The 27,671-nt window shown below is 42.1% G+C and overlaps 1 protein-coding gene across 1 annotated transcript; it reads right to left on the bottom strand.

The window, feature by feature from the left end:
* Positions 1 to 552: 552 nt before the first annotated feature.
* LOC119821253 (ras GTPase-activating protein-binding protein 1-like) lies at positions 553 to 2,466 on the bottom strand. Its single transcript, XM_038340187.1, is given in 2 exon segments — positions 553 to 2,156; positions 2,158 to 2,466. Coding segments are annotated over 2 exon segments (1,353 nt in total). The 5' UTR covers positions 2,422 to 2,466; the 3' UTR covers positions 553 to 1,067.
* Between the last annotated feature and the right edge of the window lie 25,205 nt (positions 2,467 to 27,671).

The raw sequence follows: 27,671 nt of genomic DNA, 5'->3' as shown, positions 1-27,671 counted from the left end.
GAGCATGAATGTTCAGAATTGAAATTTCCTCTTGATGGATTTTTCCTGTGACTAATATGAAATAACCTTCTTTGTCTCTTTTGACTGATTTTAGCTTGAAGTCTATTTTGTTAGATATTAGGATAGCTACACCAGCTTGTTTCTTAGGTCCATTTGATTGGAATATTTTTTCCCAACCCTTTACTCTGAGACAATGTCTGTCTTTGGGGTTGAGATGAGTTTCTTGTATGCAGAAGGATGGATTCTGTTTTCGTATCCAGTCTGTTAGCCTGTGCCTTTTTATAGGTGAGTTGAGTCCATTTACATTAAGGGATATTAATGACCGGTGATTGCTATCTCCTTTTAATTTAGTTTTTATCATTGGTGATGTTAATTTGTGCGTTTTTTTCTTCTTTGGGATTTGCTGTTACGAGATCATCAATTGTCTGTGTTTTTGTTGGTGTAGCCATCTTCCTTGGGTTGGAGTTTTCCTTCTAGTATTTTATATAGGGCTGAGTTTGTGGCTAGGTATTGGTGAAATCTAGATTTGTTGTGTAATATCTTGTTTTGTCCTTTTTTTTTTTCTGGAAACACCTTTTATTCAGTTAGCCACACCAGCAGGGACCCAGTGGCAGTTGCCAAAAGGTAATTTTTCCACACCAGACAGGAGACGTGACTCTTGACAGATAATATGGATTTTTCCTGCTTCCAAAATGTTTATCAAATCCTGTGTCTCCCAACAAATGAAACATCCATTGTCAGTGAAAAACGAGATGCACTCCTTTGGGGAATGGCTGTTAAACTCCAGTCTGTATCTTCTGCGTGAGCAGGAAAAGAGAGTCCCCTCCTCTTCTTTAAAAACCTACTCCTCCTAAAGTATCGTTCCGGAAAACTGGAAGTGAAGGACTAAAAGGTCAGGGGAGGAAAGGAGAGTGGGGGGCACACACCATGAACACAAGCGAAATGAAAATTGTACAAACTCGAGCAGTTTATAATAGACTACTCCGAGACACCAAAGGCTGGTTGAAGAAATCACCATTCTGCAGGAGCCAGGGCTGTGTGCTGTGTGGAGATTGGGGCCAAGCAATTCACTGCCTTGGAGTTGTGATCCCCCTGCCCACACCAAAGCCTGGTTTCTGCACCATGCCTCCGCGGGGAGGGCCTCTCATCCCACCACTTGGCCCACCACGGGGGCCTCCTGGTCCCCGAAGACGGTTATCCCTGCGGTCGCCTTCCCTGGCAGCTCGAGTCTTCTTCTCCTCCACGTTCAGACGGACCGTGCCTCGGAACATAATGGGCCTGTTGTTAAGGACCTTCTGAACAGGCTCAGAATCATCAAACACAACAAAACCGAAGTTGGGTAATTTCCCGCCACTGTTAATGGGCAGCTCCACCACGTTCCCATAATTTTGGAAAAAATCCTTCAGTTCCGACTTGTCAACCTCATGTGGCAGGTTCCCGATGAAGAGCTGGTGACTGTCAGGGTGCCTCACCATCCTTCGAGGTTCCACATCTCCTGCTTCCCCAGCCTCGCGCATTGACCGGGGTCCCCTCTGAGGAGGGATATTGATCCGTTGCTCTCGAACTCTCTGGTCTCTCTGAGGCCTTTGTGGTAGATTCTGTGATTCAGGCTTAGATTCTGGGCGGGGCTGTGAAGGCGGCACTTTAACCACATGAGGTGGTGTCCCTGTCACTGGAACAGCCCCGCTCAGGTCTTCCTGCGCTGGGGCAGCATCCACTGGGGCTGGGGAAGTGCTCTTTTGCACATCCTCGGGAGCAGCTTCCTCCAGTGGTGGCTCAGGCTTGTCCTCTTGGATGTCAGGCACAGGTTCTGGTTCTGCCTCCGGCTCCGGTTCTGGCTCTGGCTCCACAACAGGCTCCTCTAAATGCTCCTCCAAGTCATTGCTGACAGCCTGATCATAGAATGTTCCAGAATCATCAGGCACCACCTCAGGTGTTTGTTGTCTTTCTTCAGGTTCTTCTTCTTCTTCCTCAGATTCCTCCTGAGGTTCAGTGACAAAGCCACCAAAGACCTCATCTTGATATCTGAAGATGTCGTTGTGAACATAGAATTTGTTGGCCACAGAGCCCTCAGGAGCAAGAACAAAGGTCTGCATGAACCTCCGCAGAGCCTGGTTATTATTGGACAGGAGCCCCATCACTTGGACCACCACCCCCGTCATTCAGAGTGGCATGGGCATCCACGTGGCGGATCTTGGTGTGACAGTTGGTGAAGTTTTGTGACATCACTTTCCTGTGGATTGCCTTCTGCCCATAGACTGCATCCGCTGGCTTCCCGTTGGAGTCCAAACCCCCGTGGGCATAGGAAGAGTTCTTCCCATAAAATCTGTGCAGCATGTCCGGGGCTTGGTTCAGCAAGGTGTAGTACTGTCGCACAAACTCCCGCCCGACCAGCAGGGGACTAGGCTTCTCCATAACCATCGCTTTGGTGGATTCAACCTGCACGGCTGAGCGGGAGGACCGGGCTGTTGCACGGGAGTAGGTGGCTGCGTCCCTCGCGGTCTGTTTTGTCCTTTGACAGTTTTGCTGGGTATAGTAGTCCGGCCTGGTATCCATGGTCTCTTAATGTCTGCATAATTCTTGTCCATGACCTTCTGGCTTTCATCGTCTCTAATGAGAAGTAAGGTGTAATTCTGATAGGTCTACCTTTATATGTTACTTGGCCTTTTTCCTTTGCAGCTCTTAATATTCTTTCTTTACTCTGTATATTTAGTGTTTTGATTATAATGTGGGCGAGAGGATTTTTTTTTTGATCCAGTCTATTTGGTGTTCTGTAAGCTTCTTGTATCTTTATAGGCATATCTTTCTTTAGTTTTCTTCTATGATTTTGCTAAATTAATTTTCTGTGCCTTTGAATTGAACTTCTCCTTCTTCTATTCCTATTATTCTAAGATTTGGCCTTTTAATGGTGTCCCATATTTGCTGGATATTTTGGGTTAAGCTTTTGTTAGATTTAATGTTTTCTTTTTTTTTTTTTTTTTTGGTTTTTCGAGACAGGGTTTCTCTGTAGTTTCTAGAAGATTTAATGTTTTCTTTAACTGATTAATCTATTTCCTCTATTGTATCTTCAGCATTTGAAATTCTCTTCCATCTCTTGTATTCTGCTGTCCATGCTTGCATTTGTGGTTCCTGATCTTTTTCTCATGATTTCTGTTTGTTTATTTTTAAAGATTTATTTATTATGTATACAGTATTCTGTCTGCATGTATGCCTGCAGGCCAGAAGAGGGCACCAGATCTCATTACAGATGGTTGTGAGCCACCATGTGGTTGCTGGGAATTGAACTCAGGACCTCTGGAAGAGCAGGCAATGCTCTTAACCCCTGAGCCATCTCTCCAGCCCATGATTTCTGTTTTTATAATTTCTTCAGCTTGTTTTTTTATTGTTTCTATTTCAGTTTTCAAGTCCTGGATAGTTCTTTTATATGATTGATTTCTTTTTCTGGTTTTCTTTAAGTGATTTGCTGACGTCTCCCAAGTTTGTGTTTGTCTTTTCCTCCATTTCTTTAAGGGAATTTCTCATTTCATCTCTAAGAATTTCAAACATTCTCTTGAAGTTATTTTTTTAGGTCATTTTCTTCCGGTTCATGCATATTTGGTTGTTTAGGTCTTGCTGTTATCTTTAGGTTTTACTGGTGTTGTGTTGCTCTTTGTGGTGTAGCGAGTGATCTTACCTTTTCTACTCATCTTTTCCTCTAATGGGTGTGGCTGGTGCTGTCTGAGATTCTGTTTAATAATCTTCTAGGTGCCACTGAATCCAAAGCTCAGATGGTTGTTCCTCTTGGTACAGTCAGTGTCACAGTTCTAGTTACCCTGTTAGTTACTTGGTGTTCCTGGAGATAGCTCAGCATTCCTGTGCCTTGCTCTGCTCCCTTGCAGTTTGCTGTCTCAGGCCTACTTTGGCCTAGGTTGTTGGCTTTGCCCTGTTTCTGTAAATCCTGGTCTGGATCCCCTCCTGCAGAAATCCCTGGCTTGGAGTTGAACCTGTTCTGACTGACTCTGGATCTGTTCACTGGCTTAGTCCTGATCTGCCAGTGTCCTGGGACTGGGTTGGCTCCCGAGACTGGATTTACTCCTGGCTTCTGCTCCTGGTGGAGCTACTTGCTCTCTGTCCTAGGTAACTGGTTCTGTCCCACTCCAGTTCTGGTGGAGATCACTGACTCTGAGTCAGGTTGCTGGCCCAGTCTTAATCCTCCAGTGTCCTGTGACTGAGCTGGCTTCTGCTTTGTGGGGCTTGCTTCCTCAGTCCCTCTCTCTCCTAGGTAGCCGGCAATGTTTTTCTGTGTAATAGCCCTGACTGTCCTGGAACTCGTTTTGTAAGACCAGTTTGGCCTTGAACCCACAGAGATCCTCCTGCTTCTGCCTCCCCAGTGCTGGGCTTAAAGGTGTGCACCACTGCTGCCTGGCTTAAATAAATATTTTTCAAATGTAGGATAAGGTTCAGAATTTCATTTTTGCTCTGGATGAGTGGGAGTTGAGATGCCCTCATACAGCTCAGGCTGACCTCAAACTTTAGTATGTAGCCAAGACCTTCAACTCCTAATCTTACTTTTTCTTCCAAATACTGGGAGATTGAATTCAGGAAGATTCATTTGACTGGGATTATTTGGATGGTGGGCAGAGTATAGGAGAAAGGCGATGAAAGCAGAAGAACAAATGATGCCAAGATGCTTGCTGTACCAACAATAGAAGTGGTGGGAAAAGTATGAGTTATTTGTATATAAAATAATCAGCTTTGGTCTATCATTTGCTTAATGGTTGGTCATTTAACATTTCATTTAATTTTCATGGAGGTTCTGGAGTATGTATTCTTCTCAATGAGGAAGAAGACTTGGAAAGATCAAATTGACTTTTGCAAAGTTGAAACTGGTAAATGTTGGTATTGAGACAGAGACAGGTAGTATCCTTAAAAGAGTACAGGGAATGACAGCCAGGAAGGTGGAAAGCTCACAGTGAAAGAATCATAGACATTGTTATCTATTATATATTATGATACCTGTTTATTGTGAGCAGCTTAGCAGTGTGTTTAAGTGAGAATCCCCTTCGACTTAGCAAACCCACTTAGAGGAATTATACTTACTGTGTATATTCTCTCACATGTATTTCTAGACGTATGAAAATTATTTCATATTATTTCAAAAGCTATATATGGAGGACTAACTAATTATAATGTATACAATCACTTAAGAGAATATAGTTGCTAAAAAGAGGGTGCTCTTTATAGCCTAGTGTGGTCAGATCTCCACATGGTTAAATAAAAAGAGCAAAGCGCAGATCTGCGTGTTTGGTTTTATTTATCACATACTACACAGAGCAAGGTTTTCTGTCTCTATAGAAACTTAACAGTGGCTGTCTCTGTGACAAGTAGTCAAAAGTAAATGAAGAACGGGGAAGGAAAGTCTGGGTTTTGGATTTGGGTTTTGTTTGTTTTAATGTGTGTGTTTTGCCTCCATGTGAGTATGTGTAGCATGTGCATGCCTGGTGCCTGTATAGGTCAGAAGAGGGCATTTGATCTGGAACTGGAATTACAAGTAATTCCACCACCATGAAGGTGCTGGGAAACAAATCCAGGTCCTCTGTAAGGGCAATGTGTTGCTCCTACCCACTGAGTCATTTCCCCAGCCTTATTTTTGTTAGGCATGGTCTTGTATTGCCCAGACTAGGCTCCTCCATCCTCAAATATTTTTTTCTTAGAAAAGAGCATGAGTTTTGGAGTCAGAGTTGATTTTTTATTTAACTACTTGCATGACCATGGGCTAGGACCTTTGCTTGTGTAAGCAAACGTCTACCACTAAACTACATATACTCCTCTTGTAGTATGAATCTAGAATATACCTCAGAGGCCCATGTATGAAAGGTGTGGTTCCCCAACCAGTAACCCTGTTGGAAAAGGATGGGATTCCCTCCTAGCAGGTGGGGCTAGTGGGAGGAAGTTAGATCACTGAGGGCATACCATTTGTAAATGTATTAAGACTCTAGATCCTGTCTCTTAGTGCTTATCAACATTCTTAAAGTAAACACTCTTTTCTGCCATGGAATACTGCCTTGCATATGCTGAAAAGCATCACACCAGCCAGCCATGAACTGAAACCTCTAAAACTATGAGCCAAGATAAACCTGTCCCTATAAACTGATTTATCTTAGATATTTGCTACTGTGATGGGGGAACAAGGAAACCTCCAACCTGATTTTTTTGTTTGTTTGTTTCATGTGACTGCATTACAGATAGAATATATGGAGTAATACATGCCTGCAAACCCAACACTAGGGAGACTGAACTAAGAGGATCACAAGTACAAAGCGAGGCCAGTCTGAATTACACAGCAATACTTAGTGTTCAAAAAAGTGGAGGGGAAAAATATGTCTTATATAACCAATACTTTATGACACAATTTCTATCAAGCTTTGTAATTCTGCCTGTTCTTTTGAAAAGACTCTTGGCTATAAAGCATTTTAAACATAGTACAAAATTAATAATTCCTTATAAAGTATACATAGTAATGTATTTGTGAAGGCTAGAGAGGAAGTACCTATAAATGTATATATTGTTCAATAAGTAACCATAATTCCCTGTTCAAGTATGGTAATCCTCTCTATTACAAGTATGGTAATCCTCTCTTACATATTATCCTTCCTGGATAATATATCCCACTCTGAGGGGAAAACGGGAGGAACATTTACTAGTTTAAATGCCAGAGCACTGACTTTGTGTAAAATAATATAGGTTATCTTGCATATGCAGTTCCCTAGTACCATTTATTTATTACTAGATACATTATTATGTGACAGTACATCATCCATTGATTTCCAGAGACTGTCAAAGATTCTTACTATGCTTCATTGATTATGAGGACAAATGCAGGGCTTACCCAGAATATACAGGAAAATATGAGCCATAATTAATTTTCTGGTCATGTTAAGTTTTATCACTGAAAATTTTATAGCATAAATGTAAAACCAAGTATTTTCAAACACTGCCTTCACATAAGCTCTAAGCCAAAATCACTTTTGTCCATAGCTCTACCTTGCATTCTTCCAGGAAAAGAGAGATAAGACAGAGTCGCTGTTTACACAAGAACCATCTGTCTCGTTAACATGATTAAAGACCAGCCTAAAATGTCATGAAGTAGCTGCCTCACTTGGAGGCAAAACTGAGCACCAGTGGAAGGGACCCATTGGCACAGTACTATAAAAGGCTCAGGAGCAACTACAGGAGGAAGTACCAGCCTGCCCCTGGAGGATTGTCAAAGGCAGAGTTTGTGAAGAGGGGTAGGAATTGAATCACAGAACCAGATGACCTAGACCATTCATACCCAAAATATAAAGAGGAAAGAGGTGAAGATGTTTGAGTGTACTAAATATGTACAGAATTTTTTCTTATCATTCCCTAAGTAATGTGACTTTGGACAGTGTGTTTGCATTGTTATTGTTATTATTAGCTATAATAGGTAATGTAAAGATGATTTGAAAAATATGGGTGGAAGCGTGGTGGCTGTAGGCAAATGTTATACTGTTTCATGTAAGATACTTGAATGGCACCTATTTTTGTTATCTATGTTGGGGGACCTCTGCAGAGATACATTGAGGAACAAATGTATTTTACTTTGGGCTTCTTTAGAGGTAGATGTGATAGTTAACATTGATTGTCAGCTCGACAGGATCTAGACTCCTCTAGATGACAACCTTGTGGGCCCACCTGAGAGGTTATCTAGAATGAGAACACTGAGGGGAGAAGACCGACTTTCATTATATATAGGTAGCATCACTCCATATACTGGAGTCTTTGTGTTTGTTTTTTGTTTTGGGTTTTGAGGCAGATCTATATGTAGTCCTGGCTGCACTGCATTGGAGTTCACTGTATATACCAGGCTGGCCTCTAACTCACAGAGATCCTCCTGCCCCTGCCTCCTGAGTTATGGGATTAAAGGCATGCATGCAGCAGTATGCCCACCTTGAAGTCTTAAACTAAAGGAAGAAAGCAGTACAGAGCATTGTTCTTTCCAGTTGGATGGAGTGTGACCAGCTGCCTCCTGCCCCTGTACCATCCCTTCTCCACCATAATGAAATGTGTGCCCATGAACTGTAAGCCAAATAAACCCTTCCTTATATTCCTTTTTGTCAGGACATGTTATCACAGTCACGAGAAAAGTAACTAATTCAGGGGGACAGGTTTATGGCTCATGGTTTAACAGGAATTTAATTCCATCATGGAGGGAAAGGCATCATGCACCATCCATGATAGGGGAATATTACATGAAGCGGAGAAAGCCTGGGCTGTAGGCAAGGCAGGCTATAACTCTTAAGACCTACCATCTGGCAATCACTTCCTCTAGCAAGCCCCCCCACACACACACACATTTCTACAACCTCCCAAAATAGCTCTGCCAGCTGGCTACCAAAGTGTTCAAACATATGAGCCTGTGTAGGACACATCACATCCAAACCATAAAACCCTACTCCTGCTCCCAAAGGCAATTGCACTCAGTCCAACTTCAAATGCAGACTTACATACTACAGATATATAATAGCACACAGTGAACTTTTTTAAAAATTAAGACAAGCAGTAAACTTTTTTAAATTTAGGCTTCCCTTTTAACCTGTACAATGCAGTCAGCTTTAGATAATGATCCATATACCTCTGAGAAGAACTTATATTCCCTGTCTGTTGGGTAGAAGGCTCTGTAGGTGCCAGTTAAAAGTAGCTGAGAGCGGGGCATGTTTCTGCATTAATTTTTCTTTCAAAATGCTCCTTTTTGCTGATACTTGATGGTTTCTTTTATGATTTGGGGTTTGTTTGTTTTGGTGGGGGGGTAAGTTATTTTATGTAGAATAGGATTTTTCTTAATATTTATTAAGTTAAAATTTTTTCTGTATATTTTGATCCTATTATTTTCTCTCCTCCAACTCCACTCAGATCCTTCCTCCCTACCCAACTTCATGTTCTTTCTCTCTCTCAAAATACAAAAACAAAACGACAAAACAAATATTTTAAAACACACAAAAAACTATGGAGTTCTTTTTGTGTTGACCAGCTACTCAGCACGGTGCCTGTCTTAGAGTGTCACTCTGTTGGGGAAAAAACTGATTAGCAGGTATGAATTGTAAATAGCTTCTTGGTTATGAATGGGAGTCTGTGCCCACTTCCCCTGTGTGCTGGGATTTTTTACTTGAATTTGTGCAGGTCTTGTGAGTGCTGTCCCAGTCTCTATGCATCTGTTGTGTCTGGAATATACCATTTCCTTGAAGGTTTTTTTTTTTTACCACCTCTGTATTGTACAGTCTTTCTGACCCTTCTTTTTTATATATACATTTTTTATTGATATTTATTGAGCTCAACATTTTTCTCTGCTCCCCTTCCTGCCTCTCCCCTCTCCCCTTCAATCCTTCCCCAAGGTCCCCATGCTCCCAATTTATTCAGGAGATCTTGTCTTTTCTACTCTCTACTTCCCATGTAGATTAGATCTATGTAAGTCTCTCTTAGTGTCCGCATTGTTGTCCAAGTTCTCTAGGATTGTGGTTTGTAGGCTTGCCTTCTTTGTTTTATGTTTAAAAACCACCTATGAGTTAGTACATGTGATAATTGTCTTTCTGTGTCTGGGTTACCTCACTTAAAATAATGTTTTCTAGCTCCATCCATTTTCCTGCAAAATTCAAGCTGTTATTTTTTTCTGCTGTATAGTACTCCATTGTGTAAATGTACCACATTTTCCTTATCCATTCTTTGATCGAGAGGCATTTAGGTTGTTTCCAGTTTCTGGCTATGACAAACAAAGCTGCTATGAACATAGTTGAGCATATGTCCTTGTGGCACGATTGAGCATCCTTTGGATATATGGCCAAAAGTGGTATTCCTGGGTCTTGAAGAGAGTTGTTTCCTCATTTTCTGAGAAATCGCCACACTGACATCCAGCTTGTATTCCCATCAGCAATACAGAAGTGTTCCCTTTTCCCCACAACCTCTCCAGCTTAAGCTGTCATCAGTGTTTTTGATCTTGGCCATTCTTACAGGTGTAAGATGGAATCTCAGAGTTGTTTTGATTTGCATTTCTCTGATGACTAAGGATGGTGAACATTTCCTTAAGTGTCTTTTAGCCACTTTAGATTCCTCTGTTGAGAGTTCTCTGATTAGATCTGTACTCATTTTTTTTACTGGATTATGTGATCTTTTGGTGTCCAATTTCTTGAGTTCTTTGTATATTTTGGAGATCAGACCTCTGTTTGATGAGGGGTTAGTGAAGATCTTTTCCCATTGTGTAGGCTGTTGTTTTGTCTTGTTGACCATGTCCTTTGCTTTACAGAAGCTTTTCCGTTTCAGGAGGTCCCATTTATTAATTGTTTCTCTCAGTGTCTGTGCTGCTGGGGTTATTTTTAGGAAGTAGTTCTTTGTGCCCATGCATTCAAGTGTACTTCCCACTTTCTCTTCTATAAGATTCAGTGTGGCTGGCTTTGTGTTGAGGTCTTTGATCCATTTGGACTTGAGTTTTGGGCATGATGATAGATATGGATCTATTTTCATTCTTCTACATGTTGATATCCAGTTATGCCAGCACCACTTGTCAAATATGCTTTCTTTTTTCCATTTGATATTTTTTTGCTTCTTTATCAAAGATCAGGTGTTCAAAGATGTATGGACTGATATCCGGGTCTTCTATTCGGCTCCATTGGTCCTTCTGTCTGTTCTTATGCCAATACCAGGCTGTTTTCAGTATTGTAGCTCAGTATTAGTAGTGTGTAGTAGTGTGCATGTGTGTGTTTGTATGTGTGTAAGCGCATATGGGTATGTGTACGTGTGTGCAGGTTCCAATAGAGGCCAGAGGCATTAGATCCCCTGGAGTTGGAGTTAAGGTAGTTGTGAGCCAACCAGCTGGGAACCACGCTTGAGTCCTCTGAAGAGCATTAATTACTCTTAGCTGCTGAGCAATCTCTCCAGCCCCTTAATATTTTAATAGTTTCCTTTTTATGATTTATGCTTTTCTGGTTTTGTTTGCATCTTATTCCAGTTTGTCTAATATACTCTTATTCATTTCAACAAGTTTCACCACAGAGAAGCAGACGGATTGAGTGATAAATAGGTAATTCTGGAATCCTGGTCATAGGTTTGCAGCTTTTCAGCAAGCTATGGTTCTCTGGCCTTAACAAATGTTGCCACTTAAAGGGGAGAGTATAGTTACTGTATGTAATTTGACACTTAACAGTAATGGATTTGCTTTGTGCCAGGCATGGTAGGACATCCACCCTGTGATCTCATCCCTCTGGAGGATTACCATGAGTTTAAAGCCAGCTTAGCTACTTAAGTTATGTAGGCCTGGTAGGGCTAAACAACAAGAACCTATCTCAAAAACAAAGCTTGGGATGTAACTCGGTTGGTAGAATGCTTGCCTGGCATGCAGAAAGTCCTGGATCTATAAAACCAGGTGAAGTGGCACACTTCTGTGATCCCAGTGCTTTGGAGTAGGGATGAGTAAATGAGGATGTCAAGGTCATCCTTTAGCCTAGCAAATTCTAGGCCAGACTGTGTCCAAAAGAAAAAAAAAAAAAAGGCAATGCAGCCTTTTCATTGCAGACGTAGTGCTACACCTGTAACCCTACCGCATGCGAGGCTGAGGCAGGATTGTGGTGAAGGCTACTTGGGGCTACATAGGAGCCCCTCCCCCCAATCTCAACCAGAAAGGAAAAAGAAAAATCATAGTGTTATCAATTGGAAAGGTAATACATCATGTGGGAAAGAAATCAGACACTACACTAAAGCTAAGTGGAGAAGTTTACCTCAAACCTCAAATGCCCCTATACACACTTCCCAAAGAAAATCATAGTACTTTGTTAGGTAACCTCCCAGAAATTCGCAAAGCAATTCTGAAGGGATAATAGAATAACTGAAGGCCCATAGGCAGGGCCTTCCAGATGGTGCAGCAGATAGAGACACTACCAATCTTTACAGCCTGAACTGGATCAAAAGAGCCCACATGGTAGAAGAAAGACCAACTCCCAAGAGTTGTCCTCTGATGTCCTCTGATGCCCCACATGCACACTGTGGCATGAATTTCCCAACCCCACAAATAAATAAATAAATAGGACAAAAATAACCCAATCCCATAATAAACAAATGGCAAAAAATAAAACCCATGGTCATCTTTTTAAACTGTACTTTTGTATGTTATGTATTTGCATGTTTGTTTAAACATAGACTATCTTAGTGTGTGGTCTGTACTTGTAAGTACTTGAGAGGCAGAAAGATCAAGAGTTCAAGTTCGTGGTGGCACACACCTTTAATTCCAGCACTTGGGACACAAAGGTGTTGGGTCTCCTCTTCCTCGTGGTCCATTGGCCACCAGTCCGTGAGGACAAAGGGAGCAGAGGCAGCATGCAGAGCTTTATAAGGCCCGTGGATACCACAGAAACAGCCTTCCAGAAGTCTGCTTCAGTGAGACAGCTCAACTTTATTTCAGAGTAAGGGAAATATATAGGATGGGGATAGTGGCTGGGGCATCACCTAATTTGCATTTGGCAGCATGGTCCATAACAGTGGGAGCACAATATCTAATTATATGGACAGCAAAAGGGGAGTATTTGCAGGGAACTATGTCAAAGGTCACACCAGTCAGGCATCCAGGCTCAGGGACAGTTTCCAAATAAGGTCAGGTATCCTGGCCTAGAGACCCTGTCCAAATAGGGTAGAGAAGGAATCCTGCTGCAAAGGGAGTCCTCCATATTACGCCAAGCTCAGAGAACTCTCCGAACATGGAGAACTGCAACCTTAAATGCAGGGTACTCCAACACAGGCAGGCAGATCTCTGTGAGTTTGAGGCCAGCCTGGCCTATATAGTGAGGCCCAGGGCAGCCCGGGATACGTATCAAGACCCATTCTCAAAAAGAAAAGAGTCAGAAGTTATATTCTAATGTAAAGCAAGCTCAAGGCTGGTCTTGGATACATATGAGACCCTCGTCTCAAAAAAGCAGAAACTATGTATATATTGTCACATATATGTATATGTCTGTGAATTGTGTGTTATTGTTAGTTCAATGATATCTATACTACAATATAATAGCCAAAACAATATATAGTCATGTATGTATATAAATGTATATATTGGAGTATATATAGACTATATACAATGACAAAAAACTATTATGGCAAGCTTTCTTGTTGGACTTTCTTTTGGGACTGCCAGCCCCCCAATAATGACGCAGAGATACATTATGAATTATGAAAGCTTGGACTTTAGCTTGCAGTTGTTCCCAAGTAGCTCTATAACTTAAACTAACTTGCTTCTGTTAATCTACATTCTGCCACATGGCTCTTTACCTCTTTTTCATTCTGTACGTCCAACTTCCTCTGTATCTCTCTGGCATCTCCCCGCCTCTCTTCTTCCCAGAGTTTCTCTCTCTCCCTAGAAATCCCACCTATTCTCTCATGCCTAACTATTGGTCACTCAGCTTTTTATTAAAGCAATCACAACAACACATCTTCACACGGTGTAAACAAATATCATGCAACACTGTATATCTTGTATATACACACTACATGTAATGGTATATAACATGCTGTTTTTAAAACTTTACAAATAGCCAGGTGGTGGTGGTGTACACCTTTAATCCCAGCATTTAGGAGGCAGGGGCAGGGAGAATCTGTGAGTTCAAGTTCAGCTGATCTACAGGGCAAGGTCCAGGACATACACACACACACACACACACACACACACACACATTAGTGTAGTTATGAAATTCAAAGACCTTGTCAGCCCTAACCTCTGTTTTTCTGTTGCTTGTGACAGTATCTGGCATTCAGAAGGTGCTCAATAAATAGTTGTTGATTAAATCATCTGTTCACAAAGTGCACCTTGGCAATTGCTCCCTGTCACACACACACAGGCATGGTGGTCCAGCACTGGGAAGAGGGGGACAGGAAGAACAGGAGTTCAAGGTTCTCATCTACTATATCGTGAGTTCAAGACCAACCTGGACTACATGAGCCCCTGTCTCAAAAACAACTGTTTCTCTGCTTTGTAAATTTCTCTGGAATGAACTGATAGTAATATGTGAATTAATTGTAGAAAATAATTTTTAAATAAAGAAAAAGAAAAGGCAATTTTCTCATAGACAATTTACTTAAAGACAGAAAATTTTCTAATGATAAAAACTATTGCTTAAGTAGCAGATAAGTCTAAATAATTTATAACTCAGATATATCCAGAGAAACTTAAAAGCTTGGCAGGGGTTGGAATCTGTGATTCATTAAAATCAGTACCTGCCCTCACCCCATATTTATTGTTCAATGAAACAGCATGATACTGTTTGGTCTATAATAAATTAGCTAGACACCACAGCCTAAAAATCATAAAATATTTGAAATAATCATTTAATCCTTTGCTACTTTTACATTTTCCCACCATCTTGTAGAAACTTTAGATTTGTGGCAAAATCCTTGGTCGAGTTAACAGCGACCTAACTTAAATGAAAGCAAAAGCAGGAAATGAGGGTCCGGGGAGAGTTCTGGTGATAGAGCAGCCACACAAGCATGAGTCTGACCCCTAGAGCCCACAGAAAAAGCCAGGCATGATGCTGCATGCCTGGGCTCTCATTTCTGGGAGAGAATATAAAGATGATCATGGGGCTCTTTGACCAACCAGGTGAGAATAATGTGGGAGCCCCAAATCCCAGCAAGGAGCCCTGCCTCAAAAATAAAATCCAAAGTGGATGGCTTTCAAGGCTGGTTTCTGGCCCCACGTACACAGCTGTGCACCCCCCCCCACACACACACACACATCAGGAAGCCAAGGCTGAAGCAAAGTTCAGGTACTACTGTACACAGATTTCTTACCACATCTCCAGGCTCACCTGGGCTCCATGTCTGCACCTGGCCCTGAGTTCTGTCCTGCATCCAGGAAAGATAATTTTGCAGTTTTGGACTTACCGAGTTCACTTAGCAAAGTTAGAAGGCAAAACCGGTTCTCTTTCCCATTGAAGACTAGTCTGAATGGCTGGAGGAGTGCCCAGGAAGAAAGTAGGCATAGAGTGCTAAAATAATCCACAGTCTGAAAGTTAATCTAGCAGAAGGGAATAGGGAAGAAATGACTAGAATTGTATAATTTGTCGTGTTACTGGAGCCCAAAAGAGTGAGTGAGGAGATACTTGTTTTAATTTTTTATTCTTAGATTTGATTTATCTTTTTAAAGATTTATTTATTTATTATGTATACACCATTCCTTCTATGTATGCTTGCCAGAAGAGGGTACCAGATCTCATTATAGATGGCTGTGAGCCACCATGTGGTTGCTGGGAATTGAACTCAGGACCTCTGGAAGAGCAGTCAGTGCTCTTAACCTCTGAGCCATCTCTCCAGCCCGATTTGATTTATGTTTATGAGTGTTGCCTACATGTATGCATGTGATCTGCCATATGGGTGCTGAGAACCAAACCTGGGTCCTCTGTAAAAGCAACAAGTACACTTAACCACCAAGTCTCCGCTCCAGCCTCTCAGGTACTTGTTTTAAAATGAATTGCTTTAGTCTTTCCATGGTGTTATATATACATTTTAAAGCATCTCGCTGTGTTCTGTTTTTAAGTATTTGTTTGTTTGGGTGAGAGGAAATGCACTAATCTAGAGATCAGAGGACAACACGCAAAAGTTGCTTCTCTCCTTCTACCATGTGTGTCCTGGGGATTGAACTCAGGTCGTAAGGTTTGACAACAAATGTCTTTGCCCCCCCTCTGAGCCATCTTGACAACCCCTGTATTCTATTAATACAGGCCTTTCATTGTTGTTAATTTAGTTAACAATTCTGTCTGATGTGGTAGCATGTGCCTGTAATCATAGCACCTAGTGGGCAAAGATAGAAAGATCATGAATTTCTAGCCAGCTGGAACTACATGGAGCAGTGGTTCTCAACCTGTGGGTCGCAACCCTTTTGAGGGTCAAATGATCCTTTCACAGGGATCACTTAGCATCATTCTGAATATTAGATATTTACATTACAATTCATAACAGTAGCAAAACTACAGTTATGAAGTAGCAAAGAAAATAATTTTATGGCTGGAGTCACCACAACATGAGGAACTGTGTTAAAGGATTGAAGCATTAAGTTTCTTTTGAATTTCAGATCTTTCGGGGCGGAGGGGGTATGACAAGACGGGTTTCCTCTGTAGACCAGGCTGACCTCAAACTCAGATCTGCCTCCCCAGTGCTGGGATTAAAGGCATGCATCACCATACCGCCTGGCTAATTTCAGATCATTTTTAATGAAGAGTATTTAAAAATAAAAATAAATAAAATGAACAGTATTTTCTAGTTCATATCATAGTACATGTAGAATGTGTTAGTTTTCAGCGGGTTTTTGAAACTTTATAGTTGTGTGTGTGTTGTGTGTGTGTGCACTGTGTGCATGTCATTGTATGTGTGGAGGTCAAAGTACAGTTTGAAGGAATTGATTCTTTTCCTTCCACTATATGGATCCCAGGGATCAGAACAAAACCAGGCTTGGCAACAAGTAGCCTTACCCACTAAGCCTCCAGCCCAGTCTTGTTGTTTTGAGGCTAGTTTGGTTTTGTTTTGGGATTCAGGGGTCTCACCATGTAACCCTGACTAGCCTAGAACTTGGTAAATTGGCCTCAAACAGAAACCTGCCTGCTTCTGCCTCCTGAGTACTAGGATTGAAGGTGAGCACCACACCCCAAAAGCTGGTTCTTGTACACTTGTTCTCATCTGGCTTTCAGATTGTCCTGCAGTGGAGTCAGGGAGGATCAGGGAGAGTCCATTGCTGAGCTCTAGGAAAATGGAAACTTCAACTACAGGCAGTCCCGATGGGAGTGCATATAAAACCTCAGGCATTTCCGTCTTGGAGCTCTTAAAAAGAAGTGAAGGTAGAGGTGTTCCCTCAGAAGATTCTGAAGACAAACAGATACCATGGTTTCCATAGCAGAAACGAACATAACTGAAATAATATATAAAAGTTGATTTGTTTGGGGAGATTGTATAGAGATAGATTGGTATGTTTGTTGGTGAGGAGAACAGAAAATGACTTTTTAGGATGCCCAAACCTGATTAACTAACTAACACAGAAACACAGAGGCTGTCTATCTAGGCTGTAAAGCAATTTTCTCTTATATGTGTAGAAAAGGAAACATGCCGACCATTGTCAGAGGCGCTCTGAAACAGTGAGTTGTACGTTGGTGTTGAGCTCAGGTCAGACTCAGAGAAATGAGTCATTTCGCATGCGCTACCCTCAGCTTCCATGAGAATGGGGAGGGGAGCTGGAATCTTGGACAGAGGGAACATGACATAATGAAGACTAAGTGCACCCAGGGCCATGAGAACTGCAGAAGGAACTGTAAACAACTTAGCATTCCCTCTCTGGAGAGACCCCTGTCTGTCTCAGAACGGTTCTGGTTTGTCAAATGTGTTTAATCATGCAGCATGTCAGAGAATATGCCTGGCCTAAGCAAAGCTACAAGACCTAGGGACACATTGGAGAAAGAATCTGGCAGAGATGAGGCTCCAAAACCAAAGAAACTGAGATGAATTGGAAGGACAGGGCTGGACTGGGGTAGGGGTAGTGGCAGGGCGCTTGCCTTGCATGTACAAGGCCCTGGATTTGATCCCCAGGACTGTAAAGTAAACAAAACCCAGTTAATGCTCCCGTTATTTCATTGCTTTAGTGACACATCTCTTTCTGAGCATAAAGGCAAAGTAAGTACATTCAGAAAGAAGGGCTGTGAGGCCCTGTAGTGAAGCGTGTGTCCTGCTCCTGAAAAAGGACCTGAGTTCAATTCCCAACACCCACTTCACCATAGGGCAGCTCACACTTGGCCTGAAACAACTCCAGGGAATTAAGACCCAGTGCTCTCTTTTGGTTTCCAAGGGTATCTGTACTCTCCTGTAAGTGCGCACGTGTGTACACACACACACACACACACAGAGAGAGAGAGAGAGAGAGAGAGAGAGAGAGAGAGAGAGAGAGAGAGAGAGAGAGGGAAGAAAAATGAAGACTGAAGAATGGGGAAGATGGAAGAAAAAGAGAAACAAGACTGGAATCTTGCTACTTTGGGAAAAGAGAAAAGCTGTAAGACTGAATGGCTCACTGCTAGTGTACACACAGCTGGAAGCCCCTAAGGCTTTCCCTGGAATTAACAGAAAGCAAGCTTGCTTGCTCTGAGGCTAGGTAAATGGGGTTGTCAAGAGGTAGACTCAAAAGAAAACCCACATGCTGTCTTCAGAGAAACGTGCTCCTGCCTGAAATAGCCTGAGAGCATCTCTTAGAGGAAGCAGATGAGTTTGGTGTGACCCTGCCTCGTCAATCAGACCTTTAGGAAAGGACCCCTTGTGCTTCTGCTTCCAAGGCTGCAGCGTTTTTATAGCCTGATCTCATGTTTTAAATACATGTAATGAGACTGGGAACTTAGCTCTGAGATTGCTTGCTTTGTTCACATGAAGCCCTGGGTTCAGTCCCCAGTACTGCATAAACTATCACATATGTGTAATCCCAGCACTCTGGAGATGGAGACAAGACATCCTTAGCTATATAGAAAACTGTGCCAGCCAATCTCGGATACATGAATCCGTCTCAAAAATAAGACCCCACCTACTACAGGAAACAAGGTAAAAATGGTCATACTTGTCAAAAGAGCATAGATACCTTAAGCTTAGCACCTTTGAGGATGTTTATATATCAAGTAACAAGGTCAGTGTCCAACAGAAGCATTCTCAGGTACTGCCGACAAATGTGGATTTGAATTTATAATAAAAATAAGTCTGAAATATCTTAAATGGAAATGTGTAGCCTAAAAGCTTAACCCTAAATGCTAATCTTGACCAGTAACCTGGCAGCTCCTAGCCAGCAAACAAGCAGAGAAACTAGAAAGAAAACTGCAACCTTAGCAATGTGTCACTTGTGAACACAGATGTTTTGTGGATTCCATGGGCTTAGGTAGCAAAAATAGAGAGGACAAGAAGCAAGTCTTCAAAAAGCATTTAATTTGGAGCTGGGCTGTGGTGGCACATGCCTTTAATGCCAGCACTTGGAAGGCAGAGATAGGTATGTATCTGTGAGTTCTAGGCCAACCTGGTCTACAAAAGCAAGTTCTAGGACAGGCTCCAATGCTACAGAGAAACCCTAACTCTGAAAACAAAACAAAACAAAGCAAAACAAGAAAAAAATTCAGTTTTTTACATTTTTTAAAATGCTATTCAGGCTGGGTATGGTAGTATGGTAGCATGTGCTTTTAATTCCAGCACTCAGTAGACAGACGCAGGTGGATCTCTGTCTTAGTTAGGGTTTCTATTGCTGTAAAGAGACTCCTTGACCATGGCAACTCTTATAAAGGAAAACGTTTAGTTGGGGTGGCTCACTTACACTTTGGAGGTTCAATCCATTATCATCATAATAGGACATGGCGGCACGCAGGCAGACTTGGTGCTAGAGGAGCTGAGAGGTTTATATCTTGATATGCCGATAACAGGAAGTGAGCTGTCTCACTGGGTGTAGCTTGAGCATAGAAAACCTCAAAGCCCACAGTGACACACACTTTCTTCACCAAGGCCACACCTACTCCTTCAACAATGCTACACCTTCTAATAGTGCCACTCCCTTTGGGGGTCATTTTCTTTCAAACCACCACAATTCCTTCAAGTATGAGGCCAGCCTGTATTACTTATCCAGTTCCAGGCCAGTCAAGGCTATATAATGAGAGCCTGTCTTTTGAAAAAAATATAATTCAATGAACAACACCTTTCTTGTTTTTAAACTAGCCTTTAAAAACATTAAAATGGTGTTAGAGAGATGCCTCAGCAGTTTAGAGTACTGTTGCTCTTACAAAAGACCCAGGTTTGATTCCAAGCTCCCAAATAGTGGTTCAAAACCACCCTTAATTCCAGTTCCAGGGAATTTGATGCCCTCTTCTGACCTCCTTGGACACCAAGCATCCACATGTTGCACACATATACACGAAGAAAAAACATTCATACATATAAAATAATAAATCAGTCTTACTGTTCTATTGCTGTGGGGAGGCAACATAACCAAGACAACTTTTAGAAGAAAGCATTTAACTGGGGAATTGCTTACACTTTCAGAATATTAGTCGGTGACCATCATGGTGGAGAGCATGGCAGCAGACAGGCAAGCATGGCCCTGGAGCAGGAGCTAAGAACTCATTTCTGATCCCCAAGTTGCAGGCAGAGAGGAGGGGGGAAGTACAAGACTAGGTCCAGTGTAGGTTTTTGAGACCTCAAAGCCTACCCTTAGTGAAACACCTCCTAGCCCTTCCCAAACAGTTCCACCCACTGAGGACCAGCATTCACACTTGTGAACTGATGGGTCCCATTCTAATTTAAAATACTACAACCCTAAAACAATATAAGAAAAAAAATACAGAGCCCTGGAATGTATCTGTCAATAGAGTGTTTGCTAGGTTTCAGAAGCCCTGGTTTGATCCTCCCCAGTGCTGTAATCCCAGCCCTGGAGAGGTAGAGACAGAAGGGTCAAGGTTATTCTGGGCTATACATCTCTACCCTTGTCAAAAAAGAAAGAACAAAAAAACCACTGCACTGGGCCTACTGATACAGACTTGTCATCAAGATGTTGAGGCCTATTCTGGTTTATAGAATGAGTGAAAGGCCAACCTGAGCAACCCAGTTAAGACCCTGTCTCGAAAGGAAGAAGAGGTTGAGGGATAGAGCTCAGTGATAGAACACATATGTAGTGTGCATGACCACATATCTACTAGTGTGCATGACCACATATCTAGTGTGTGTGATCACATATCTACTAGTGTGCATGACCATATATCTAGTGTGCATGACCACATATCTAGTGTGCTTGAGGTTTTACGTTTGATGCCCAACACAATCTCTACCTCTAAAAGAAGACATGATAGCTAAGAGCTGGAGTTGAGGTTGTGATCTTCTCCTGTAAAGTCACTGTGAACCCTGTAGTCTCTGTCACAACCATTCATCTGCCTTGTGGTCACAGGCAGTGTATAAATGCATATGAATAGTTGCATTCCAATAGCATTTTATTATAAACACTTCCATTTGCATTGCATCTATTCTTCATGTGCTTGTGAATACAACTTTTTTTATGCTCTCAACCATTTAAAGAGATAAAGACCATTCTCAGTTTACGGGCTGCACAAAACTGACCACAGGCCATGATTTTGCAAACACCAAGGTTGTTTGCTTAAACAAAGCTAATGTGAGAACAGTAAACTCAGAGGGGAGATAGGATTTTAGCTCTTTCTTAATCAGGGGCCATGTGTCCTCTGAGAGAAGAAAGGCACAGAAATTGAAACCCTTGTGCCTGCTTGGTGCAACCCTAGACATTTACACAGCCTACTTTCTGCAGTGATGTTATAGGATATTACATTTGAACTTGGCTTTTCTTAAGAGGACACAGAGCCTAGGAGAAATTCATTAGACCCAACTCAGAATGGAAGATGAGTTAATTTTCTCAACAAATTTTAAATGTGGCATCTTGACCTAGGAAGAACTGAATTTGTGGTGGCAGGACGGAGCAGAAGAGACTGAACTCAGCTCAAGAGGGTGGAAACACAAGAAGCAAGTGCTTCACTGCCAAGGTCACTAGAGGCTACTTGAAGTGGAGAACTGATGAGAGAGCTTAAGAATTCAGAACTCGGCTGTGGCTGTCCTCCAGGCACCACCCTGTCAACCCAAGTGGATGTTCAGGGGTGACCCCACGGATGAGCTGCCTCTCTGGTGGGTGGGGCAGGTAGCACTTTAGTAAACAGTAAGTCTCACTTGGTAAGAGCACACAGCAGGTGCTCATATAGAGCAAAGGGCTTGGACTGCTCTCTTGAGAGTAGAGTGGTTTCTAGACATGTCTTTTCTTCCCCTTTTATAAACAAAACTCTAGAAATTTGACCATCAGGGACGTATGAAACACATAGGACATAACTGAGCAGTTGGGCTTTTACTTACCATGTGTGAGGCCCTGGGCTTTTTCAGCACTGGAGGAACATAATGTTGGATGTGGTGGTTCATGCCTGTAGTCCCAAGTACTTGTGAGGTGGAGGCAAGAGAGTCAGAAGTTCAAGGCCATCCTCAGCTACACATCAAGCTGAAGGCCAGCTAGGGCTATCCAGCTAGACTGTGTCTCTACAGAAATGAATCCATACTCCTGGCCTGCTGATCCTTCTAGCTTTAGTCTGTTAAGCATGTCTCTTATGTGTTTTAAATTAAATAGTAATAGATACATTTTAAAAATAAATTTAAATAAATAACGAAGTAGGCTGTGCATACTTTTTACAGTAAATATATCACAAACGTGTAATGGTTAATTTTTATTGTCAACTTGAGTTAGAATCACTTAAACCACCTCTGGGCATGTCTATGAGGGCATTTCTAGAGAGGTTTTTTTTTTACTGAAGAATGGATGTTTACTCTGAATATGGGTGGCACTAGCCAATGGGCTGGGTTCCCAGACTGAATGAAAAAGAGAAAGGGAGGCAGAGCATTCGCCCTCTCACTTCCTGTGGAGCCTCCTCATACCCAACGCCCACATCTAGAGCTGTGCTCCCCACTGTACCTCTCTTGCCAAGACTGGCTGTGCCCACAAACTGAGCCATCTTTGTGAGTTGCCTAAGCACATTTGGCTTCATTACTGTACAACACACACCTTTGAGCGTAAGGAGAATTGCTGCATGCCTATAAAGTCTCACTTTATATTACTTGTCAGATTTTTCTCAGTATGTATCCATTTTCTCGTGCGCACTTGTTAATTATGTACTAAGCATATTAATCCCACTGTTGTAATGGAGGCCATGATTTTATGTGCTAACTAAAAATAGTTTATTTTAAAGTGGTGTTTCTGCTTACTCTTTTTACCCCCCAGACAGGGTTTCACTGTAGTTTTAGGGCCTGTCCTGGAAGTAGCTCTTGTAGACCAGGCTGTCCTTGAACTCACAGAGATCCACCTGCCCTAGTGCTGGGATTAAAGGCATGCACCACCACTGCCTAGCTCTGCTTACTCTTTAAAGTGGGTAGACACATGGTTAGCTGGGCAGAGGCACTGCCATGCCCTGGTGTTGGGGGAACTCCTTCCGCTCCTTCAGCCAATAGCCGCTGAGATACCAGCCCATTGGGGTGTGGTCTCTCTCTCTTTAAAAAAGCAGCAACTGCCCTCGGCTTGCTCTCTTGCTTCTGGCTCTGCTTTGGGCTACTAGGCTCCTCTCTGCTTCTGGCTTCTAGGCTCCTTTCCTGATCGCACAGAGGGCTGTTGTCTGGGACAGTGATCTGTAAGTTTTTCCCCTTTAAATAAATAACCATTCTATTAATCATAATTCCAAACTGGTGTGGGATGGTTTGTGACTTACGCCTTCACCCTATGGCATATGTCTGCCCTGCCCCCTCCCCCCACACTGGCAATGCTTTTAAAGTGCACGTGCCTTTTAAAAACAATGTTTTTTTTTTTTATTTTTTGGGTTTTTTTTTTTTAGTTTTTAAAGTATTTTAGTCTAGTTATATGCTTCACCCACTGGAAATTTCTTCCTAGAAAACCAATGGGTTTTCATTAAAGTGTCCAAAATTATTAGTATATTATATCTTTTAGCTGTGTGTTCTTCATTCACAATAGGCAGCTTGGTTCTTGTTTGGCTTCCATGGTGGAACTGTTTTACTGGCGTCTTCAGAGCTCTATTTCTCTTCAGTCTGTATTTAAATCCCATTCTTTAATTTACCCGTGCCTTTATTGGTTGTTTCCATTTTATGGCTCCTAGAATTCACTGCTTATTTTATATTTGCACATTCATGAAGTACAACAAAGTATATGAGTATACGAGTGTCTTAGTTTTCTACTGATGTGACAAAACACCATGACCAAGGCAACTTAGACAAAATGTTTGAGCTAGCCTATGCCTCGCATTCCGGAGGCAGAGGCAGGCAGATCTCTGGGAGTGCTAGGCCAGTCTGCCTGGGGGAGGGAGAGAAAGAGAGAGAGAGAGAGAGAGAGAGAGAGAGAGAGAGAGAGAGAGAGAGAGAGAGAGAGAGAGAGAGAGAGAGAGAGAGAGAGAGAGAGAAAGAATTTAATTTGGTGCTCACAGTTTCAGAGGGTGAGTCCATGACCATCATGGCAGCAGGCAGGCAGGCATAGCACTAAAGCAGTAGCTGAGAGCTCACATCTTGATCCACAAGCATGAGGCAGAGAGAGCGAGCTAACTGGAAATATAGGCTTTTAACACTGCAAAGCTGGGCCTGGAGAAATGACTCAGAGGTTAAGAGCACTGGCTGCTCTTCCAGAGAACCTGAGTTCAATTCCCAGCAACCACATGGTGGCTCACAACCATCTATAATGAGGTCTGGTTCCCTCTTCTGGCCTGCAGGCGGAACACTATACATATTAAATAAATAAAAGAAAAAAAGAAAAAAAAATTAAAACTGCAAAGCAACAGTCACATATGTCTTCCAATAAGGCCACACTTCTTTAATCCTTCTCAAACAGTTCTACCAACTAGGGACCAAGTAGTTAAATACACGATATGGGTCCATTCTTATTCAAACCAATCACAATAAAACTGAAATTTTCTCTATTTAGGATGTATTTTGAATATCTGAATTTTTTCCTATTTTGGTAGCCTTAGACTCCATACATTGATTTTTTTCTTTGACCTGATTATTATTTTTTTTTTTTTTTGAGACAGGGTTTCTCTGTAGCTTTGGAGTCTGTCCTGGAACTCGCTCTCATAGCCTAGACTAGTCTCAGATTCACAGTGATCTGCCTGCATCTGCCTCCTGAGTGCTGTGATTAAAGGCGTATACCACCACCACCCAGTCTGACCTAAAATTTTTTAAAGATTTATTTTTAATTATGTATCCCTGTGCTTGGGTTAAGATATATGCATTTGAGTGCTGGTACCCCTGAAAGCCAGAGTTGATGGACCCTAACTCTAACTGAAGCTGGAGTTAAGGTAGTTATGAGCTGCTGGCTGTGGGTACTAGAACAGAACCTGAGTACTGCGAAAGCAATATATTCTCAACTACTGAGTCCTCATTCTGGTCCTTAAAACTTAAACAAGCAAACAAAGAAGCAAAAGAAACTGTGTATACTTGGCTGGCCTGGAACTTGTTACACAGAGCAGGCTGGCCTTGAACTCAGAGGTATGCCTGCCCCCACCTCCTGAGCTGGCTACTACACCTGGCTTTACCTAAGAGTTTTAAGGAAGTCAGTCATTCTGTCTTCTCGCCTCGCCTCTCCTTTCCCCCCTACCCATCTCCCCATGCCCCCCTCACTGGCCTTGAACCCATAATCTTCCTGCCTCTGCCATCCAAACACTTTAACCCTAAAATCTTGGTTGATTCTGTTATGTATTCCCTTCATTGACTGGTGATCAAAGAATGTAGACTGGTGGTTTGAATGAGAATCGCACCCCGATAGGCTCATTGGTGGAACTGTTTGGGAAGTATTAAGAGCCTTGTTGGAGCTGGTGTGTCTTTTGAGGTTTCAAAAGCCCATCCTCCAACCCCAATTAGCTCTCTCTGTGCCTCCTGCTTGTGAATGGAGCTACTGCTTCCACACCATGCCTGCCTGCTGCTATGCTCCCTGCCATGATGCCCATGGACTAACCCTCTGAAACTAAGCTCCCAATAAACTTATTTTTCCCACAAGTCACCATGGTTACAGCGTGTTATCACAGTAATTAAAAAGTATCTAAGACATAATCTATGTGCTGTTTATAGTCTCATGTTACATAGTTTTGTGGTTATTTAAAAGTAATGTGTAAATCTGGAATGATGTCTTTCACCATTCAGGAGGCTGGGGTGAAGAGACTGCTCTGAGTTTGAGGCTAACCTGAGCTGCTATGATTTACGGGGCAGCTCGAACTATTTTGTGAATTACACATTATTCACATTACTTTTTGGGCTACATCTTAATCAGTTCTTCCCGCTTTGTCATTTTACTTTATATTTTGATAGAAAGTTATTAGTATTCTGCCCTACCCTCATATTAAGTTTCTCCACTGATGCAATAAGCCAGATCAAACCAAACTGAAAAAGTATAACAACAGGTATATTTTAGCAGAGCAACTCTTGGGTGAGCTCTCAGGTCCCAGAGATCAAGGCCAGAGACGTCATGCCCTCAAATGAAAGTAGGGAGATTTTGTGGATTGTAGGTGAGGGGTGTCAGCCAAAAGCTGGGTTTCTGCTCAAGTGTGGTCAAAAGCTGAGCTTAGGCTGGGACTTGGGCTGCTGGCAACTTCAGGGGAAGAAGCTGCAGTAGCTGCTCAGAATGTGGAAGTGGGCTTCTCTCTGCGCATGTGAGATTTGGGGGGTTAGGGGGACAGGACTTCCCAGACTGTGCAGGAGTGAGCCAGAGGTTGTAACTGAACAATTAACTACTGTTATATCTTCACATAATAGATGCTGACATAGAATCATCTCTGGGACCCAGCTATTTCTATCTTAAATTCTATTAGTTTCATCTCTTTTGATATTAGTGACTGAACTATGTTCACTGGCCTTTTGTGTTTTAACAGCTTGGCTTTTAGTCTTTGCTTTTCTCACATGAATTTTCTAAGACAAGAACATCTACCCCCACATAAGCATTTGAATGTAAGTATGCCCACATATGAGTATGCACACACAAATGATTTTTGCAGATAGCCATACATAAGAATGCACACATGCATGTGTGTGCACACATATACACACATGTGGTTTTGGTTTTATTCAAGTTGAGAAACTACCTTCTAATGAGGAGGTTTCAATGACATGTGAGCTCTATTTTCTCCCGTTGTCCCTTCTTGTGTGTCACCCTTTTTCTGGCTTTTGCTGTATATTGGTCAAATCTGTATTGATCAAGTCCTTTTTTTTTATTTTCTGCAAAATATGCAATAACTGACTCCTTCTTTTTGTGAGATTCCCCTCCTACTTGCTCCTTCCCATGCCCAATCAGATCAGATTCCAGCATTTGAATGAAATGGCTCTGCCAGGTCACGATTCCTCAGCATGGTGGGGGCTTTTCAGCACTGATCTCACTTCAATACCTCAACACTGTTTCACACAAAGCATCCTCCCCCACGTACCCTGAAGTTTTCTGGCTCTTTGCCTCATTCCCAGAGTCCTATGTAGTTGTGTTGATCACACTGGCCTGTGTTATGGAATAATCTTTTTGTACACTGTGAAGATGAATTTTTGCCAAGGAGCCTTCTGATTGGTTTAATAAACAGCTGAATGGCCAATAGCTAAGCAGGAAGAGGTTAGGAGGGACTTCTGGGCAGAGAAAAAAGGGGAGATGAATCTAGGTGAGGGATAGAGGAGATGGGGAAACAGGACATGCAGGAGAGGCAAAAGCCAGGAACAAAATGGTAGCACGTAGATTAATAGAAATGGGTTAATTTAAGTTATAAGAGTTAGTTATAAACAAGCCTCATCTAAGGCTGAGCTTTTCATGGTTAATAAGAAGTCTCTGTGTTTTATTGTTGTTGTTTTGTTTTTTGGGTTTTTTTTGTTTGTTTGTTTGGTTGGTTTTTTGTGAGCTGGTGGCCCAAAGAAAAATCTGTCTGCAGGCCTGAATATACAGAGTTCTGTGCTAGGATTAAAAGTGTGCACCAACATGCCCGACCCTTCAGGTTTTTGTTTTTTGTTGTTTTCTACGTCTCTCCTAGCTCTTTTCACCTCTCAGCTCTGATGACTGCTGTTTCATGACCCTGGGACTTTACTTATTTGAC

This window comes from Arvicola amphibius, chromosome 1, assembly GCF_903992535.2.
Source record: "Arvicola amphibius chromosome 1, mArvAmp1.2, whole genome shotgun sequence".
Classification (NCBI taxonomy): Eukaryota; Metazoa; Chordata; class Mammalia; order Rodentia; family Cricetidae; genus Arvicola; species Arvicola amphibius.
This window is presented reverse-complemented; position numbering and strand designations above follow the sequence as displayed.